The 17,381-nt window shown below is 45.8% G+C and overlaps 1 protein-coding gene and 1 long non-coding RNA gene across 2 annotated transcripts in view; one reads left to right on the top strand and one right to left on the bottom strand.

Moving 5' to 3' along the window:
- The first annotated feature begins 1,744 nt into the window (after positions 1-1,744).
- LOC110568409 (uncharacterized) lies at positions 1,745-15,779 on the top strand. Its single transcript, XR_002478705.2, has 2 exons — positions 1,745-1,984; positions 15,431-15,779. It is a non-coding gene; the product is annotated as an uncharacterized LOC110568409 (long non-coding RNA).
- ITIH6 (inter-alpha-trypsin inhibitor heavy chain family member 6) overlaps positions 3,463-17,381 on the bottom strand; it is a 40,491-nt gene continuing 26,572 nt past the window's right edge. The window contains exons 7-13 of the mRNA XM_021671546.2: positions 13,398-13,569; positions 10,622-12,652; positions 8,744-8,836; positions 7,666-7,701; positions 7,389-7,502; positions 5,640-6,017; positions 3,463-4,731 (exon numbers count right to left, since the gene is read on the bottom strand). Coding sequence (XP_021527221.2) covers positions 4,520-4,731; positions 5,640-6,017; positions 7,389-7,502; positions 7,666-7,701; positions 8,744-8,836; positions 10,622-12,652; positions 13,398-13,569 — 3,036 coding nt within the window. The 3' untranslated portion in view covers positions 3,463-4,519. The remainder of the gene's footprint in view (positions 4,732-5,639; positions 6,018-7,388; positions 7,503-7,665; positions 7,702-8,743; positions 8,837-10,621; positions 12,653-13,397; positions 13,570-17,381) is intronic.

Below are 17,381 nucleotides of genomic sequence, written 5' to 3'. Positions count from 1 at the left end.
TATCTATTTCTCCAGGAATGGTCCTTGGTGCCTTATTTAGTTCATTTGGTGAGGTCATGCTCTTCTCGATGGTCTTGAGACTTGTGGATGTTTGCCTGTGTTTGGTCATTGAAGAGTTAGGTATTTAGTCTAGCCTTCACAATCTGGGCCTGTTTGTACCCATCCTTCTTGGGAAGGCTTTCCAGATATTAGAAAAGACTTGGGTGTTGTGATCTAAGCTGTATGTTCATTAGGGGCACCCAAAGCCCAGTAATGCTGTTGTTCTTGCAGACTTTTAGAGGTATTGTCTTGATGGTCTTGGACAAGATCTGGAAGAATCCTTTGGATTTCCAGGCAGAGACTCTTTTTTCTCTTCTTTCTCTTTCTCCCAAACAAATAAGTCTTTCTGTTATGAAGCACCAGGAGCTCTGCGTGGAGTGAAACAAGCACCCCTGTGGCCAGCACTATTAAAACTGCACTGTGTCAGACTTGAAGCCAGCACAGCACTGGGCCTCACCCAAGTCTTGGCATAACCACTCTCTGGCTACCACCTCTGTTTGCTCAAGACCCTGGGGCTCTATAATCAGCAGGTGGCAAAGTCAGTCAGGCTTATGTCCTTCCCTTCAGGGCAGTGAATTCTCTCAGGCCTCAAGCAGGTCCAGAGATGTCATCCAGGTACCAGATACTGGAGTCCAAAACCTTAGAAATCTACCTGGTATTCTATTTTACTACAGCTGAGCTGAAACTCAATCCACGAGACACAGTCCTTCCACTCTTCCCTCACTTTTCTAAAGGCAGAGGAGCCTCCACCCCATGGCCACTGCCACCGCAGGCTCGCGGGGATTACTGCCAGGCTACCACTGATGTTCTCTTAAGAATTCAGGGCTCTTCAGTCAGCGTGTATCGGATGTTGCCTGGCCTGGGACTCACCATTTGGGGCAGTGGGCTCCCCTCTGCCCTAGGGCAGGTAGAGAAATGTAGTCCAAGATCAAATACCTGGAATTGGTGACCCTAAGAGTCCTCTTCATGCTCTATCCTGCAAGGTTGAGCTGGTACCTAAGGTGCAAGACAAAGTCCCCTTTACTTTTCCTTCCACTTTAGTGGAAGGAGTCTTGCCCCATAGCCATCACAGCTGGGAATGTGTTGAGTCTTATCTGAAGCCAGCAAGTCTCAGAGTCCTAAGGCTTTTGACGTAGTATCTGGGTATCACTGCTAGTTATTCAGGGACCAAGGGCTCTTCAGTTAGCAGGTAAGGAATCTTGCCACAGCTGGGTCCTTCCCTTCAATGCAGCAGGTTCCCTTCTTGCCCAGGGTGTGTCTAGAAATGTTGTCTGGGAACTGCGGCCTAGAAAGGGGGCCTCACAACTCTGACCAGTGCCTTATCCCATTGTAGCTTAGGTGGTTTCCAAGATGCAAGATGAAGTCCTCCCCACTCTTCCCTCTTCTCTCCTCAAGTGGAAGGAAGAAGTCTCTTTTGGAGCTGCCAGTTGTGCAGCCTGGGGTTAGGGGAGGTGTTGGGCCAGGACTCCCTTTGCCACCCCGGCTACTGTCTCAGTCTGTTCCGTGCCCTCCCCTCCCCAGTCCACTGTCTCAGAGCCCAGTTCAGCACTAGGACTTGCTTAGGAGTTGCAGTCCTTGTGTCCTAGACTGCCTTTCATGTTTATTTGTGGCCCCAGAGCACTTTGGCCCAAGGTGGTGTGGCTTGTGGGAACTCAAATTTCAATGCTGGGATGAGCAATTCCCCTCTGGCTAGGGCTGGTTTAAATGCTCCCTCCGTATGCAGGCGTCAGTCGAGTTCCTTATTTTGCTTTCTGCTGTGACAGGACAGCACTGAGTTCAATGCCTCACTTCAATTGCTGTGCTTTCCCTCTCCCAAGTAGTTAGATTCTCTCTCCACACCCCTCAGCCTCTGCTGAGGTTGGGGATGGGGAGGTGGTGTTGGTGATTCGAGACTGTTTTTCCTACCCCTTCAGTGCCTCTTTCAGTGATATGAAGTTAAAACCAGGTACTGTGAGTGCTCATCTGACTTTTTGTTCTTATGAAGCTGCTTTTTTTTGTGTAGATTGTTCTTTAATTTGTGTCCTTGTGAGGAAGGCAGGGAACGATAGGTGGAGTGTTCTATTACGCCATCTTACATTGCCTCCCTCTGCTTTCTTCTGTCTGGGTGTCTCTGAGGCTCTGTGTTCCAGGGTCGGTGTGTTCACAAATCTGCAGAGGCCTCTTTCCATATGCCCTGTGTTAGTGAGTCCCTGAGTCTGTGCATTTCTGGAAGTTTGCTTTCCACGTCTGTGTTTCTGTATTTATCCTCTTCTCCATCTATTTTCCCCAGCTTTTGTCAATATCTCTGTATTACTGTTTCTTTATGTTCCTGTGGCCGTGCCTTAAGTTGTTCTGTGATTCAGTCCCTCTCGTTTTCGGTTCCTGTGTCTTTTTCTCTGGGTTCCCATGACTGCTGACATTTCGATGAGTCTGTTTGTCAGGCTGTCTTTCTGCATCTGTTTCTCTTTCTGTGTCACTCTGCCCCTGGCTTTGTTTTGGTCTGGCTCACCTCCTCTGTGTTCCTGCCTCTCTGTTTGCGTGTGGTGTCTGGTTCCATATCTTTTTATCTTTAAGCCACTGTCTCTGTGTACTTGGGTCTGATTCCCAGTTCCCATGCCTTCTGTTGTGGTCTTGGTTGTCTATTTGTGTGTAACTTTTTCTGGTGTTGCCGGGTGCATTTTGCTTCTGTGTCTCTGCCTCCTTCCTTGCTTCTCTGGATATACTTCTTTGTCACATGTTTATGCCCATTTGCTTATATTCTGCCTGTCTGTTTCTATGTGTTTAGGTTTCCTTGTTCCTGTTTCTATCTTACCAGACATGTCCCTGTGTTTCCGTCTCTGCGTCTAGCCTGTGTCCGTATGACTGTGTTTGTGGGTTCACATCCCTATGTCTACTTGTTCTGGGTTCTCTGTCTCTGAATTCCCAATGTCCCTGTCACTATGTCACAATGTCCCCATTTTACCTGGGTCTGCACCTTGCTTCTCCTTATGTCTCTGACCTGAACCTTATCTCTTTTCTTGTAACCGTGCAAAGTGTCTGAGTCTCCATGTCTTTATCTGTGGATCTGTGAACATATGAATCTGTGCTCCTGTCTCACTCTTAGTGTATTCCTCTGCCTATGTCCCTATCTTTGTCACCAAGCCTGGGTCTGTGTAACATCTCTGTTTCTATATGTTTGTATGTCTCTGGCCCTGTGTTTCTGTGTTCTCTTCCTATTCCCTGCCTCATGTTTGCAAATCAGCATGTCAGTGTATCTCTGAGTTTCTGCCCTTCTGATCTTGGACTGTGGTCCTGGTCAGTGTCTCCTTGGTTACCTATGTCCCCATGTCTCTGTGTGTTTTGATACCTCTGCTCCTGTGTCTGGATCTCTGTGTTTATCCATCTCTTAGTTTGTATATAGTTATATAGCAGTGTCTTTACATTACTCATTGTGTGTTTGTACCTAAGTGACCTTGTTTTTTACTCCTCACCTCTTTGTGACAGGGACAGTAATTGAAAACCACAAAGACACAGAGTCTCAGCAAGAGAGCATCTCTTCATTTTTCTCCGAGTTTATGTTCCCAATGCTGCCACTCTGGCTCCCTGCCCCCATCTTTTTATGTCTCTATACCCCTACGTCCATGTTTGTTTTGTGATTCCTGTGTTTCCATAAGTGTCTGTCCCTCTATTCTCCATCCGTATCTGTGTCCTTGCCACTGTTTTTCTGGGTGTGATCCTGTGTCTTTGGTTGTGAGTGTGTATATATGTGTGTCTACTGCTATGTTATGGGATCCTTTTTTGTTAATTCATTCATTCACTCTTTTAACAAATATTTACTAAGCACCTATATTATGTGAGAGGCACTGGGGCTACATAGATGATTCAGAAAAGGTCCTTGCCCTCAAAGAGCTCACAGTCTAAGTCAGGTATCTAAGACAAGTAAACAGATGATTACTACACAGTATAAGTGCTGTGAGCTTGGAGGGCGGGGGTCTATAGGAACCCAGAGGACAGGACCAAACTCAATCTAGGGCAGGCATCAGAAAAGGCCTCCTAGAGGAGGTAATAACTAGGACTTGAAGGATGAATTACATTCACCTACAGGAACAAAGGAAGCATGTCTCATGCAGAAGGAAAAGCACATGAAATGGTGGTCCAGTGGTAGGAGTGAGCGTGGTTTGTTAGGAAACTCTAAGAGCCTTAAATACATAGGAGTTAGGGAAAGTTGTGAGCGGAACTACTGACTGTTTTTTGTTTTACAAAAGTGACTTGTAAAGCTGGCGTGTATCTTGGATTTGGAGGGAGTGAAACTGGAGACATGACGGACCATGAAGATGCAGGGGTTTCTGACTCTAGGCCTCTGCATGTCTGTGTGTTTGTATACCCTTGTATATGTGTTCCTTAGAACATGCGTAAGTCTGTGTGTCCCTGTGTGTGCTTCCATGTCCTTGGGTCTCTGTGGCTGGCTCACCCCATGTCCTGGTTTCTGGATCTCCCAAATTCAGGTCTCCTGGCTCTGCCATCACAGGACATAGGAGAGGTAGGGGTGACCCAGAAGCTGCTCTACATGAGAGCGCTTCACCAGCCAGCAGGAAGCCCAGCGGGGCAGCAGCTTTGGTGAGTCCTTCAGCAGCCTCTTGCCTAGAATCACAGGCACATCTGGGCCCTGGTGCCTTCGTAAGCGTGGCCCCATAGGTCCTGTCACCAGTCGGATGTCTGCGTGCTGGAACTGCCCTGAGGGAGAGAGATGCACTGCTAGTCAGGGCAATGGCCTGAGTCCCTGCTCAGAGATCTGAAAGGAACTTAGAGCAGGAAATCCAGAGGGATTTAAAGGAGGAGGGAGGAGGTGCAGCAAAGGACCAGAGGAGGGAAGAGTCTGGGCATTTTGGGAACTGTGCAGATGGGACTGGAGTGTGATATGGAAGTAGGGAGCCAAAGTGGATGGATGAAATGGCAGAGAAAGGAGGATAGCCAGGTTTGGAGGAGAAGACAGGGAAGATTAGGAAGAAGGAGACAAAAGGAGGCAGGAGGCCGAGAGGAGGTAAAAACATCGTTCAACCCACTATCAGTGCCCAAGCTCTTTGGTGTGAGCCTCTGCCTCAGGTTCTGCCAGTGTCTCCTGACCTACAGCCTGGCTTCCTGCAATCTACCTTCACAGCAGTCTCCAGAGGGATCTTTGTAACACCCAGATATGACTGTGTCTCTCCTCTGCTTATAACCCTTCGTGACTCCTCATTGCTTTCCGGATAAAGCCAAATTCTTCATCCTGGCATTCAACTCTGACCACTCAGCTCCATTTCCTCCAACTTCTGTTCCTTTTCTCCATACCCTCGTTTAGCCTTTCAGACTCAGCGTGGGTGTGTCTACCTCCCCCAGGAGGTCTTTCTCGAGCTCTGAGACTGGGCAAGTTCCCCCACTCTGGTTTTCTTAGCTCCCTGGGCAGCTTTCTGTCCAGCAATGATCCCTTCCTGTGTTCACTATCCCTATCTGGGTCTGTCCTCTCCCAAGATGAAGGGTTCCTTAAGGGAAGAGCCTGTCTTTGATTCCTCTTCCTGGTTGGGGGGCATGGGTGCCTTTCACCCTGGCAGGGTCTTTTTGGAGGCTGATGCCCCCTGGCCCCTCTCAGCCTTAGCTGGACTTACCCATCAGGCCACGGGCTGAGGGGCTGAGGCCCAAGCCATTGGCCACATAGAACCCCAGATGGGGTAGTTGCAGGGTACTGGGATGTCTGTAGCGGTGCCGGAGGACCAGGAATTCAAGGTAGGGCCCAAGGCGGATGGTAAGGCGGGCTGCAGCAGCTACGGAGAGCTCCAGCTGGGGCCTCTTCAGCACGGCAGGTCGGTCCCAGGACAGGCGCAAGGTACCCTCACCTCGCAAAGATATAGAACTGCGGCTGATGGTGATAGTGTAGGCTCGGGGTTTGTCTGTAGTGACTGTGATGATCTGGAAGTAGGTGCGAGTCTGGTCCTCGTGGCCCGGCCTTGGTGGTGCGCCAAGCAGCTTCCCACTCACGTGCAGCCCTGGAGGGAGGGGAGTGTGGGCCTGGAGCAGTGGCTTTTGCGTGGTCATTTACATGGTCACACACAGCATGGGCAGATGAAGTAGTACAGATTTGTGGCTAGAAAGCCCGCTCCGGAGACAACTACTTCTACCGTGATCCACCTGGCTGCTCCTTCCTGAACAGTGTGTGGGGTGGGGGCATGCAGTATGTGTGCACATGCTTATTCCAGTGTGTTTGCTTACATAGATACATGTGTTTGCCTCTGAGTGTGTAAATGTGTGTGTGCGGTTATGCTCCTATGAGTAACTCTGGGCACATCAGTACATCTGCATGTTGGAGAAGGTGGTATGTTAGAACGCGTCGTTTTGGTTGTATGTTTATGTGCGTGCCCCTGGATATGTTGGTGTTATATGTCTTGATGCAATAGTGTATGTTGTGTGCACCTAGTTATGTGTTAGTCTGTACTGACGTGTATCTGGAGTGTCAGTGTGTGTGCATTTGGATTTGTATCATTGTATGGCTTGGTGGATATTTCCATGCATCAGTATGTTTCATATAACTAGAGTAGCAGAGTATGTTTGCTGCCTGTATGTGTTGAATTCCTGGAAACTGAGATCAAGCTGGAGGTATTCAGTGCTTGTATGCCCGAGGGTGTTGCTGTGCATGCCATTGTATATATCTGGGCATGTATTGTGTGTCACCATGTGTCTAGGTGCATATTATGAGAACATTTAGAGAAAGTTAGCCAAAGCTTTAGTAGAAAAATGCCTGGGAAAGCTTCACCAGAGAATTCCTCTACACCATGACAATGCTTCTACTCATTTCTCTCATCAAACAAGGGCAATTTTTCCAGAGTTTTGATTGGAAATCATTAGGCATTTACCTTACAGTCCTGATTTGGCTCCTTCTGACTTATTTTTGCTTCCTAATATTAAAAAATCTTTAAAGGACACCAATTTTTCTTCCTTTTTTAAATAATGCATAAAAGACTTTCATTAACGTGGCTAAATTCCCAGGAGCCTCAGTTCTTTAGGGAGGGACTAACTGGCTGCTATTGTTGCTTACAAAAGTGTCTTGTACTTGATGGAGCTCATATTGAGAAATAAAGTTTATGTTTTTAGTTTTTTATCTTTTAATTCCATTTTACCACAAACTTTCTGAAGTCCCATCATATTCGTGTGAGTTTACTCCATGCCCTTGTGTGTATCTGTGAGTGTCCTGGTGTTTGAGTGTATTCATGTGTGTTCCTTTGTGTCTTGGTGTGTTCTTGTGTGCATGTTAGCGAGGTGCATTGCTGTGTGTCTGGGGTATTAGTCCACAAATGTCTAGGGGTATTGACATGGATCTATCCAGCTGTGGTGTATGGTGCTGGAGTCCTTGGGGCTCTTACCTGCCTTTGGGTCCTCTATGAGCTGTAGCAAGTCCCCAGGGTGCCCATTCAGTGTGAAGCAGATCTTCTCTTCTGAGTGTGGGATTTGGATCACAAAGTGGGGGTCCCCATCCACTGCAAGGCAGAAGATACAACTCTAAAGTTAAAGGAATAAATGGAAAGGAGAGGGAAGAGACAGGAGGGGAAGGGAAGAGGTCATGTCTATTTCCCCAGCCCCAGTCCCAGTGCACAAGCTACCCTGTACTCAAACAGGGGAGCCATGGGGTGACTGGCTTACCTGAGGAGGAGAAGGTGAAGACGCTAGACAATGTGCCTGCAAAGGAGAGAGAGACTGTGTTGGGAAGGGAGTAATCTATCATATTCCTAGGAATTCTGGGACCTCCTCCCAGATAAGGGCCATACTCCTGTCAGCATTTAAGCCTTCTCTGAAATCCAGTCCCTGCCTAGCTCTCCAGTCTTTACGCTCTAGCCCAATCAAACTGTAGTTATGAGTGTCCTGCCTTCTCTTCCTAGTGACCCTTTACTCCTGTTTTTCCTGCCACTTGGAATGTTTTCCTTTCCCTTAACTATGAAGGATCAATTTCTAATTATCCTTCAAGGCCAGCCCAAATGCTATTTTCTTTGCTCTCTGCCGGTGGTAGGTAGAATTCTAAGATGACCCCAGGATCCTTTGGTGTACACACTCTGTAAAATTCCCCAGAGTTGTGAATATGATGAAATATCCTCCCAGAAACAGTCTATTTCATGTGACCCTATTGACCTTATGAAGGGGATATTATACAGGTGGGCCTGACCTAATCATGTAAGCCCTTAAAATTTGCATCTAGAGGTCAGAGACAGAGGAGTCAGAGAAATTTAAAGTGTGAGAAGTGTTTAGCGTTAGGGGAGTGCTCTCTGGCTGCCTTTGAAGATGGAGAGAGACCACGTGACAAGGAATGCAGGAGACTTCTAAGTACTGAGAGTGGCCCCAGGTAACCTCTAGCAGCTGAGAGTGATCCCCCAGCCAACAGCCAGCAAGAAAACAGGGACCTCAGTTCCAGCAACACAAAGAACTAAATTCTGTCAACAACGTGAATGAGTGTGGAAGAGGATGAGAGATCAGTGTGACAGACACCTTCATTTCAGTCTTGTGAGATCCTGAGAAGAGAATTTAACCTATTTCTAGACTACTGACTTACAGAACTGTGAGACTATTAATTGGTGTTGTTTTAAGCTACTAAATTTGTGGTAATTGTTACACAACCATAGAAAACTAATACCTTACCTCCTTCTGGGCTCCCACAATGTCAATAAGAGTCCTAATGGAATGGAAATGAAGGTCTAGGGGATCTTTGTCAGGGGAGCTCCTTGCTCACCTTTTGCTAACCCCACAGAACGTCCTTGAGATTCCATGCTGCCTCCAGCTCCTCCCAGGATCTCCTCAGAATCACCATCCCAGTTTGGACTTCCTGCCAAGCACAAAAGAAATAAGAAAACCCTTCAAATTCCCAAGGAAAAGGCTCACAATCCTTCTGATAAGGAGAGCCCTCACTGGCTTTGCAGGCTAACCTGCCCATCTCCAGGACTGGGACCTTATGCTCTCCACAGCTTCTTAGTCTTTCAAGCTCAGATATGTTCAAAGTTCTTCCTTATACCATTTATACATTCATTTGTCCATTCATTTATTCAGGCATTGCTTAGGTATCATGTATATGGTGGTGAAAAAGACAGACATATTTTCTGACCTGGTGAAGCTCATAGTTTCGTAGGGGGTGGCAGAAATGAATGAAATAATAATTTATCACAAATGGTGATAAATGCTATCAGAAAAAATTAATGGGGTGACTGAGGGAGTTAAACAGAAACTTGAAGTAGCCTGCTTGGGGGAGGGTGGGTAAGGAGTCTGAGCTGAGATCTAAGGCATGAGCTGGAGTTTGAAGGGCGATGGAAGGGATGAGGGCAGCAGGAAGCGGTAGGACAAAGCCAGTCAGGTGATTATCAAGCAGAGAGAGAGAGTAGCTTGAAAAAAGTCCCTGAGTGGAGACAGGGTAGGGCATTCATTGGAGGAGCAAAGTAGAGACCAGAGGAGCTGGAGTTAAGAGAACCGGTGAGAGACGGTGAGGTCATAGAGGAATGAGGGTAGGGAGCAGATCACACAGAGCCTACTGACCATGAAGAGGACTTTTAACTTCATTTTAAGTATGATGGGAAACTATTGAGGGATTTTAAATAGGGAAGGGTCATGAAGTGATTTGTGTATTTAAAGGATCCCTTTGGCCGCTGGGAAAGATTGGCATGTAGCAGGACAGGAGAGGACACAGGGAAACCAGTGAGGAGGCTTGAACAGTTTTCTAGGTGAGACATAATGGTGGTCTGCTGTCGCATAGTGACAACTGAGGTGGTGAGAAGTGGATGGATTTGGTAAATATATTAGAGGTAACATTGCCAATAATCGAGGATGGATGGGACATTGGTGGGGTGTCTGAGGAAAGATGCACGTAGAGGATGTCATACCCAAATTTGCATCCCTGTGACTTAGGCACCCTCAACTGGTTGTAATCCTGCCCTACAAGGTCACATAGGAAATGTCTCTACTTCTCTCAGGAAGGCAGGATACTGGAGCGCTGAATCACATTCATTCTGTGACCAGATTGTATGAGTTCAACTCTCTGACTAGCTGTCTGACATGGAGAAAGTTATTTTACCTCTCTGGGCTTCATTGTCCTCATGTGTAAAATGAAGATATCAACAGTTTCTTGTGAGGTTTGATTGAGACACGAGTACAACGTGTAGAGCAGTACTGTGCATGAGAAGAGCTTACAAATGGTAACTTATTATTTTAATGATTTTAATGATCTTCCCCAATCCTTCTACCCCTGTCATTAAGCAGGACTATTCACAGAGCTCAGAAAAACCAGTAACACCTGACTTGCCAATGATACATCCCTCCCTGCTTGGGAAACATCAGCAGTTCTCTTGTCCAACGTAACGAATGTCAAAGCTAACCCCTGGCTAATTTGTTTCTGTTCAGCCTTCCCAGTCTCAACATCCCTCCTCTCCCAAGGCCTCTAATTCCGTGTATGTATACTGAAGCCCAGAGAAGTTAAGTAACTGGTCCAAAGCCCCAAAGCAAGCAAGCAAGGAAGCAGCGATTCCAGCACTGGAGTCTGCATAAGCCTTGTAGATTCCCGGCTCCTGGTACTGTCCATTCATACCTCACCCTCGTGGCTTGACCTCTTACCCGTGGCACTCACCATCTGCATCAGGAGTGAGGAAGGTATAGAATGCTGGTGGGTTCAAGGACTCCACAAACTTGGATTCCACTGTTGACTCAGACAGCAGCACTAGCTCCTCAGGGAGAAGGAGCAGACTGATGGCCTCAGGGAGGTTGCTGGAAGGCAGCAAGATTGGCAGGTTTGGAGGGCTGCCTTCTGTTGCAGGCCTGGAGCTGTTGAGTAGGCTCATTGTTGGAACTCCTGGCATAGATGGTCCCAGAACTTGCCTGGTCTTCTGGGGACCCAGCAGCAGGTCATGCTGATGCCAGAACCTTCCAGGGGGCAGAGTGGGGGCAAAGGGTATGGGGAGGGGTTCAAGGACAGAGGTGATCGTGGCATTGCTGGGACCTGTGGAACTTAAGATTGTATTTGGGAATGTGCTTAGGCTCTCAGTAGGTGGGGGTCTCAGTCTGTCAGGTCTAGGAGGTAGTGGGGTTTGGGGAATGTGGGGACTTGGGGTCTCAGGCTTGGAAAGTGGTATGCTTGTGGAAATTTGGTGTGGTGGGGCACTCAGTTTAAGAGATAATGAGATTTTAGGGGTCTTGGATAAGATGATCCCAGGTCTGGGGTGTGGCATATTGTTTCGGGTCTTGGGAGCAGGAACCCTAGGTCTGGTGTTTGGTGGGTACTTGGGAACCTGAAGTGTAGAGACGCCAGGTCTTGACAGTGGCAGGCCTTTAGGTGACTGTGATGTGAATGCCCCAAGTTGGGGGTGTGATGGCGCACCAGGTTTGGAATGCAGTGGAGTAACATGTTTCACAGTGCTAGCTTTGGGTGAGGCTGGGATGCCAGGTTTCAGAGTTGGGACTTGTGTCCTGGAGTTCATGGGTAATATATCAGGATTCTGCTGTGATGGAGTGCTGGGCTTCGGAGGCAACAGAGCACCAGAATTTGAGGGTACAGGAACAGTAGGTTTTGTCCTGAGACTTGGCTGGGCCAAGGTGCCAGAATCCTGTTGTGCTGGAGTTTTGGCCTTTGGGTATGTGGGCGTCGATAGGGTACGAGGGCTCTCTCCCAACGGTTCCAATTCTTTGGAACTGAGCATCTTCTTGGTAGAGGCTGTAGTAGTTGAGGATAAGTAGAACTTTGGTTTTACAGGCCTTGATTTGGGGGAGATAGCCTTGGGCACCAAGGCTGGCTGAGCTGTGCTTACCCCTAGGCCATGCCTGCTGCTGGATGAGGGCATCATGGTGTTTGGCCCAGCTGTGGTGGAGATCTGTCTCCTGGTCTCCTCACTGGCCTCTTTGGGTTGCACCATGATCAGTGAAGTCAGAGGTGTGACAAAGTTGTATTCAAGGGACAGGTTGAGGACTTTGGCAGACAGCAGGTGGCGAGTGGTGGTGTCACGAGCTTGGAAGCGTGCATCCAGCAGCTCTCCAATGGTGACATAGGCCCAGAGGCGGCGGATGAAGTGGGCCACATTTGGGTCTGGCTCCCCTGGGCAACCAAATGCCTTCTGGCTATTGTTGGTGGCCCCTTCACTGTGGCGGGCCACAAGAAGCTGATCCTTGGGGCCACGGGCTGCCAGGTGGATGCCCAGCTCCTGTTTGCCTGGCTGCACCTGGCCTGCCACCACCAGCTCTGAGCCACCAAAGTAGTTGGGGAAAACGGCCCAAGGGGAGGCCCCAACCAAGCCGCCCAGGTAGTCCAGACGCACATCTGCCAGCAGAGGCATGGAGATCTCCTCATAGAGGCCCTCCAGCTGTAGGGCCGCATCAGTGCCCTCATATATGCGCCGGGCTATTCCCCGGTTTTCCAGGGAAAGGCGGCGCAGCAGTGTAAAGTCAGCATCATCCCCAAAGGCCAAGCTGAAAAGGGATACCCTATGGCCTAGCGCCTGACGGACATTGGAGAGGATCACACTGGGGGTCGTCACGCCGGTTGTGGGCTCCCCATCTGTCAGGAAGATGATAAGAGGGATCCTTCCCACACTGGGGACCCTCCCAGGCTCCTGGTTGCTATGGTTCAGCACTGAAGCAGCTGCCAGCAGAGCTGAGTTGATGTCGGTCCCTATTTGGGGAACAGATTGTGAGACCATCTTCTCTGGTCACTTTTACCCCCATTGCAGACACCCTGGGCACCTCACCAACCTCCCAGGCTCACAGCTCCTTATCTTTGCTCAGGCTGTATTCACTGTTTCTCCTTCCCAACTTCTTCACTCCCACCCAGACTTGCTGATATCTGACACTGGGACCCACATGTCCTTGGCTTTTATCACTCTCTCTCTCATATTGTTCTTTGTTTCCTTGGTGGTGCAGGGTCGGGAGGGGAGATGTCTCATTCCCAAGTCAGACTGGCAGGTTCCCAAGGGTAGCACCCCCCACACACCTTCTTGCTACAGGGGAAGAAAGGACAGAGTTGACAGGAGGCAGTGGGAGACTTCAGTAATTGTCAGAGATGATTGCTCAAAAGCCAGAATCAGGGCAGCAGCTTGCTCAAATGCTTGGAAATAAATATCTAGATTATTGATTTAAAGAAAGTTTAGCAAATTCTTTCAAGGATTTGCTTTAAGGAGGAGGAAACTGAGACCAAAAAGAAATGTACCCTAAGATACATGGAGAATCAGCTGCGCTCTTTCTTCAAGAAAAGGGTGATGGGAGAACGCAGAGGACAAAGGACCATATTTGTGTGAAATCTAGTCTTGATATTTCAGGCACTGTGAGAATTGAGGAGGATGGGGGAATGAAGAGAGAGTTTCAGGAATTTCCCATACCACCACAGCCTGTCACTTTGGGTGGGTAGATCTAATACTTACAACCATCAGCTTCCATGCGATGCAGATAGTCCTTGGCACTGTGGACATTCTGGGTGGTGGCCTGGATTGAGCCTTCAGCTTTCCAGACACTAACTGTGTCAGAAAAGGAGATGATGTTGAAGTAGTCATTGGCTTGAAGGTCACTGAGAATCACATTCATGGCCTTTTTAGTCTGTGGGATATGGATGAAATGAAGGGAATGGGACAAGACTTAAAGTCTATGAGATTGAAAGGCTCTTTCTACACAAGGCACTAAAATCTAAGCATTATATGGTTTTAAGACCCTCTGACTGCAGGACTCTGTGAATCTAGGATTCTCAGGTGAAAGTACTCTATGGGTTCCAAGGCATAGAACTACACTGTTTAATATGATAGCTAATAGGCACATGTAGCTACTTACATTTGAATATAAATTAGCTAAAATTAAAGAAAAATTTAAACATTCAATTCTTTACTTGCAGTAGCCACATTTCAAGGGTTCAATAGCCATACGTGGTCAGTGGCTACTGTATTAGATAGCACAGAATTTTAGGTCATTTCCATCATTAAGAACTTCATATTGGGCACTAGTGCTCTAAAAGGTTCAAGCTCCATGTTTTTTTTTTTTTTTTTAAGATGGGGTTGCACTTTGGGAGGCTGAGGCAGGTGGATCACGAGGTCAGAAGATCGAGACCATCCTGGTCAATATGGTGAAACCCCGTCTCTACTAAAAATACATTAAAAAAATTAGCTGAGCACGGTGGTGCGTGCCTGTAATCCCAGCTACTCAGGAGGCTGAGGCAGGAGAATTGCCTGAACCCAGGAGGCGGAGGTTGCGGTAGGCCGAGATCGCGCCATTGCACTCCAGCCTGGGTAACAAGAGCGAAACTCCGTCTCAAAAAAAAAAAAAAAAAAAAAAGATGGGGTTTCACCATGATGGCCAGGCTGGTCTTGAACTCCTTACCTCAGGTGGTCCACCCACCTCGGCCTCCCAAAGTGCTAGGATTACAGGCGTGAGCCACCGCGCCCGGCCAAAGCTCCATGTTTTTAGAGCTTGAAAATTCATTTGCTATATGATCCCTGGACTCCATGACCCAGGATTCAATGATTCCAGGACTCTAAAGTTTAGGACCTTTATGATCCTAGGTCTCTATAGCTGCCTTTCAATGACTTTCCATGCTTTGGTTCTGCTCTAATCCGCTTTTCTGCCTCACCCTCCATTTCTTCCAGGCTAGTCACACCAGCCCCTAGAAAACTCAGATTCTAGTTCGACTCCATAAACCTTGCTCTTGTTGTGCTCTTTAGATAGCATACTCTCCCACTTCCCCTTTATTTATTCACAACTTTACTATTCTTTCAGTCGCTCCTTCTCTGGACAGCTCTTCCTTAAGTTGCCAACCCTGACTTATGCCCTTCTCACTTACATATTCCCTGTCCCAGTCCGTTCACTGTTTTCCATGAAATATTTTTACTTTTCATCCAAATGTTGAATCCTTTGAGAGAAGGGATTATAATGCTTCTTGTTCTTGTCTCCATGGCAATACTAGCATAGGGCTAGGCCCATAGGAGGTTCAGGGAATAGAGTATATAGGGTCTACTATTTGGTATCATTTACAGGACACTTGCTATGTTCCAGGCACTGTGCTAAATACTTTAGATGCATCAGCTTATTTAATTATCACATCAACACAATGAAGAAGGTACTAATATTATCCTCATTTTACAGGTGATGACACTGAGGTTCAGAGAGATGATGACTTGCTTAAGGTCACACAGCTAGTCATTGATGGATGAGGGATTCAAATACACATGTGGGACGTTTTAAATCAGTGATCCTAAGCACAGTATTATGCTTTCAATCCTTTATATAGGTATGGATTTCAGAGACCACAGGAAGGACACTTGAGACCCATTTTTCTCTACACCTCAAACTGATAGGAAATGTCTTGAATGCTTCTAAGTGGATTAGAGTCTTTCCCGCCATAGGGAGAGCTCTGGGGCTAGGTTGTACATTCTGGGACAGGGAGCTAAAAACCATACTCTTGTTTCCATAGAGAGGGAAGAGACTTAAGAGGATGACCTTTCTTGAGAAGAGCAGAAGAAGAGTGAGCGCCTATGAGGGCCTAGAAGTCAGAACCTCTTGTTGACCAGGACTAGATTGTTTGGAGAAGTGTGCTGTTTAATCTCCAGTTACTTTGCGATTTCGCAGCTATCTTTCTGTAATGGACTTCCAGTTCAATTCCATTTGGTTTGAGAGTGTACTTGGCATAATTTATATTATTTTAAATTTGTTAAGGTATGTTTTAAGGCTGAGGATATGGTCTATCTTGGTAAATGTTCCATGTGAACTTGAAAAGAATGTGTAATCTGCTGTTGTTGAATAAAGTATTCTAGAAATGTCAATTCAATTCAGTTGATTGATTGTGCTGTTCAGTTCAGCTATGTCCTTTACTGATTTTCTGCCTGCTAGATCTGACAATCACTCTAATAAAGGGATGGTGAAATCTCTAATACAATAGTGTTTTCATGTATTTTTACCTTCCAGTTTCATCAGTTTTTACTTCATATGCTTTGGTATGTTGTTGGTCGTCGTATGCACATTAAGGATTGTTTGTCTTCTTGGAGAATTTCCCCTTTATCATTATATTTGTTTTATTGTTATATCATATAATGCAACTGTTTATTGCTGAGAATTTCCTTGCTTTGAAGTCTATTTTGTCTAAAATGAATACAGCTATCCCAGCTTTCTTTAATTTGTGTTAGCATGGTATATCTTTCTCTATCCCTTTTCTTTTGATTAATCTGCATCTTTATATTTAAAGTGGGTTTCTTATAAACAACCTACAATCGGGTCTTATTTTATTATCCACACTGAAAGTCTTTGTCTTTTAATTGGTGTATTTAAACTATTTATGATTACAGTCATTACTGACATAGTTGGATTAATATTTGCCATAGTTGTAAATGTTTTCTATTCTTTTTAAATTCTTTTATTCTTATGTCTTCCACGTAATTTCTGGCTTCTCCAGTTTTAATTGGGCATTTTACATGATGCCATTTTATCTTATCTTTAGCATATGCATTAGACTTAAAAAAATTTAGCAGTTCCCCTAGAGTTTGCAGTATACATTTACAACCAATCCCAATCCACTTTCCAATAATACTATGCAGCTTTATGCATAGTGCAAGTAACTTGTAACAGAGTATTCCAAACTATTCCCTCTCATCCTATACAATATTACTCTCATTAATTTCACTTATTCATAAGCTACATTCACTAAATACATTACTATTACTTTGAAAAAATATTGTCTGTTAGGTCAGTTAATAAGAAAACAGTATTTTACTTTACCTTCATTTATTCCTCTCTAACACTTCTCTTATCTTTATGTAGATCCAAGTATCTGAGTTATACCATTTTCTTTATGTAGAACTTCTTTTAACATTTCTTGCAAAGCAAGTTTATTGGTGACAATTTGCCAAATTTTTGGGGTTTTTTGAGAAAGTCTTTATTTTTCTTTCACTTTGGAAGAATAATTTGATGTATACAGAATTCTAGGCTGGTGCGGTTTTTTCCTTCAACACTTGTAATATTTCACTCCACTTTCTTCTTGCTCCCATGGTTTCTGAAGAAAACTCTGATATAGTTCATATCCTCACTCCTCTTGGTAAGGTACTTCTTCCTCTGGCTTTTAAAAAAATTTTTCTGCTGTCTGAATACGATATGCCTAGGTATAGATTGTTTAGTATTTATCCTGCTTTGTGTTCTCCTAAGCTTCTTGGACCTGAGGTTTGGTATGCATAATTTATTTTGGAAAATTTGTATCTATTATTACTTAAAATATTTATTCTGTTCCTTTCTCTCTTTCTTCTCCTTTTATTATTTCCATGATGTATATATAACACTTTTAAAATGGTTCCACAGTTCTTGGATATTCTAAGGTGTAGCTTAAAATTCTTTTTTATTTTTTAGCTTTAGGAATTTCTATGAAGGTATTTTGAAGC

Source organism: Aotus nancymaae, unplaced genomic scaffold (genome assembly GCF_030222135.1).
Source record: "Aotus nancymaae isolate 86718 unplaced genomic scaffold, 86718_ANA_hifiasm-v0.15.2.pri h1tg000058l, whole genome shotgun sequence".
In the NCBI taxonomy this organism is placed as follows: domain Eukaryota; kingdom Metazoa; phylum Chordata; class Mammalia; order Primates; family Aotidae; genus Aotus; species Aotus nancymaae.
The sequence above is the reverse complement of the archived record's forward strand: the minus strand, read 5'-3'. Positions and strand labels throughout refer to the sequence as shown.